This window comes from Fonticula alba (assembly GCF_000388065.1).
Source record: "Fonticula alba strain ATCC 38817 unplaced genomic scaffold supercont2.12, whole genome shotgun sequence".
Taxonomy (NCBI): domain Eukaryota; order Rotosphaerida; family Fonticulaceae; genus Fonticula; species Fonticula alba.
The window spans coordinates 122204-122957 of NW_009242982.1; the positions used below are offsets into that span (position 1 = coordinate 122204).

General features: G+C 80.2%; 1 protein-coding gene across 1 annotated transcript in view; it reads left to right on the forward strand.

Moving 5' to 3' along the window:
• Positions 1–445: 445 nt before the first annotated feature.
• H696_05576 (hypothetical protein) overlaps positions 446–754 on the forward strand; it is a gene marked incomplete at both ends in the record, with an annotated part of 4773 nt that continues 4464 nt past the window's right edge. The window contains one exon of the mRNA XM_009499390.1: positions 446–469. Within this exon, the coding sequence (XP_009497665.1) occupies positions 446–469 (24 nt within the window). The remainder of the gene's footprint in view (positions 470–754) is intronic.

A 754-nucleotide genomic window follows, 5' to 3' on the forward strand; every position in this document is an offset into this window, starting at 1 on the left:
GGGCGGGGGTCTCACTGCGGCGGCGCCCGCGCTGGCGGCAGCCCCCGCCCGGCAGCCGGCTCTAAAAGGCCCGGCCCCGGTGTCCGGTCGCCCGTGCCGGTCAAAGAGCACCGGCAGCAGCAACGGCGGCGGCGGCGGCGGCGGCCGGCGGAAGCGCCAAGGGGGGGCAGGGCCTCCGTGTCGCCGGGATGCCCCGCTCCCTTGCCAGAAGGCCGAGTGTGGGTTGTTGACACATGCTCCGGCAGGACCAGGCCTCCCGCGCATCGGTCGCGGGCCGGGGGCAGACGGCAACAGGACCCGAACCGCTGGCCGGGCGGCGACGGGCGCACTCTCGCGGCCCGCCGCACGTTCCGCACCCACCCCCCAGCGGCGGCGGGGGTACTGGCCGGGGCGTGCCAGGCCCGCGCGGCTCCGGCAGTCGCGTGTCCCGGCCAGTCCCAGGGGCATGTCGATCCCCACGGCATACACGGTGAAAGAGCGCCCCCCCCCCCCCCCCCCGGGCCTGGGCGGCCCGCCAACGGCCTTGGGCCGATCAGGTCCCGCGCGACCCACCGCCCTCCTGCCCCGGGCCAGCGCAGGCCAGCGCGCCATTGGCGCCGGGCGGGGCCGCGCACCGGGGGTGGCCCCGCAGCTGGTGCCCCCCATCGCCGGGGGGCGCCCAGCGCGGGGTCCACGGAGCACCCCCCGCACGACCGGGCCAAGCCGGCCTCGCGCCCACGCAGCCTTGCCCCCCCCCCCCCCCCCCCCCCCGGCG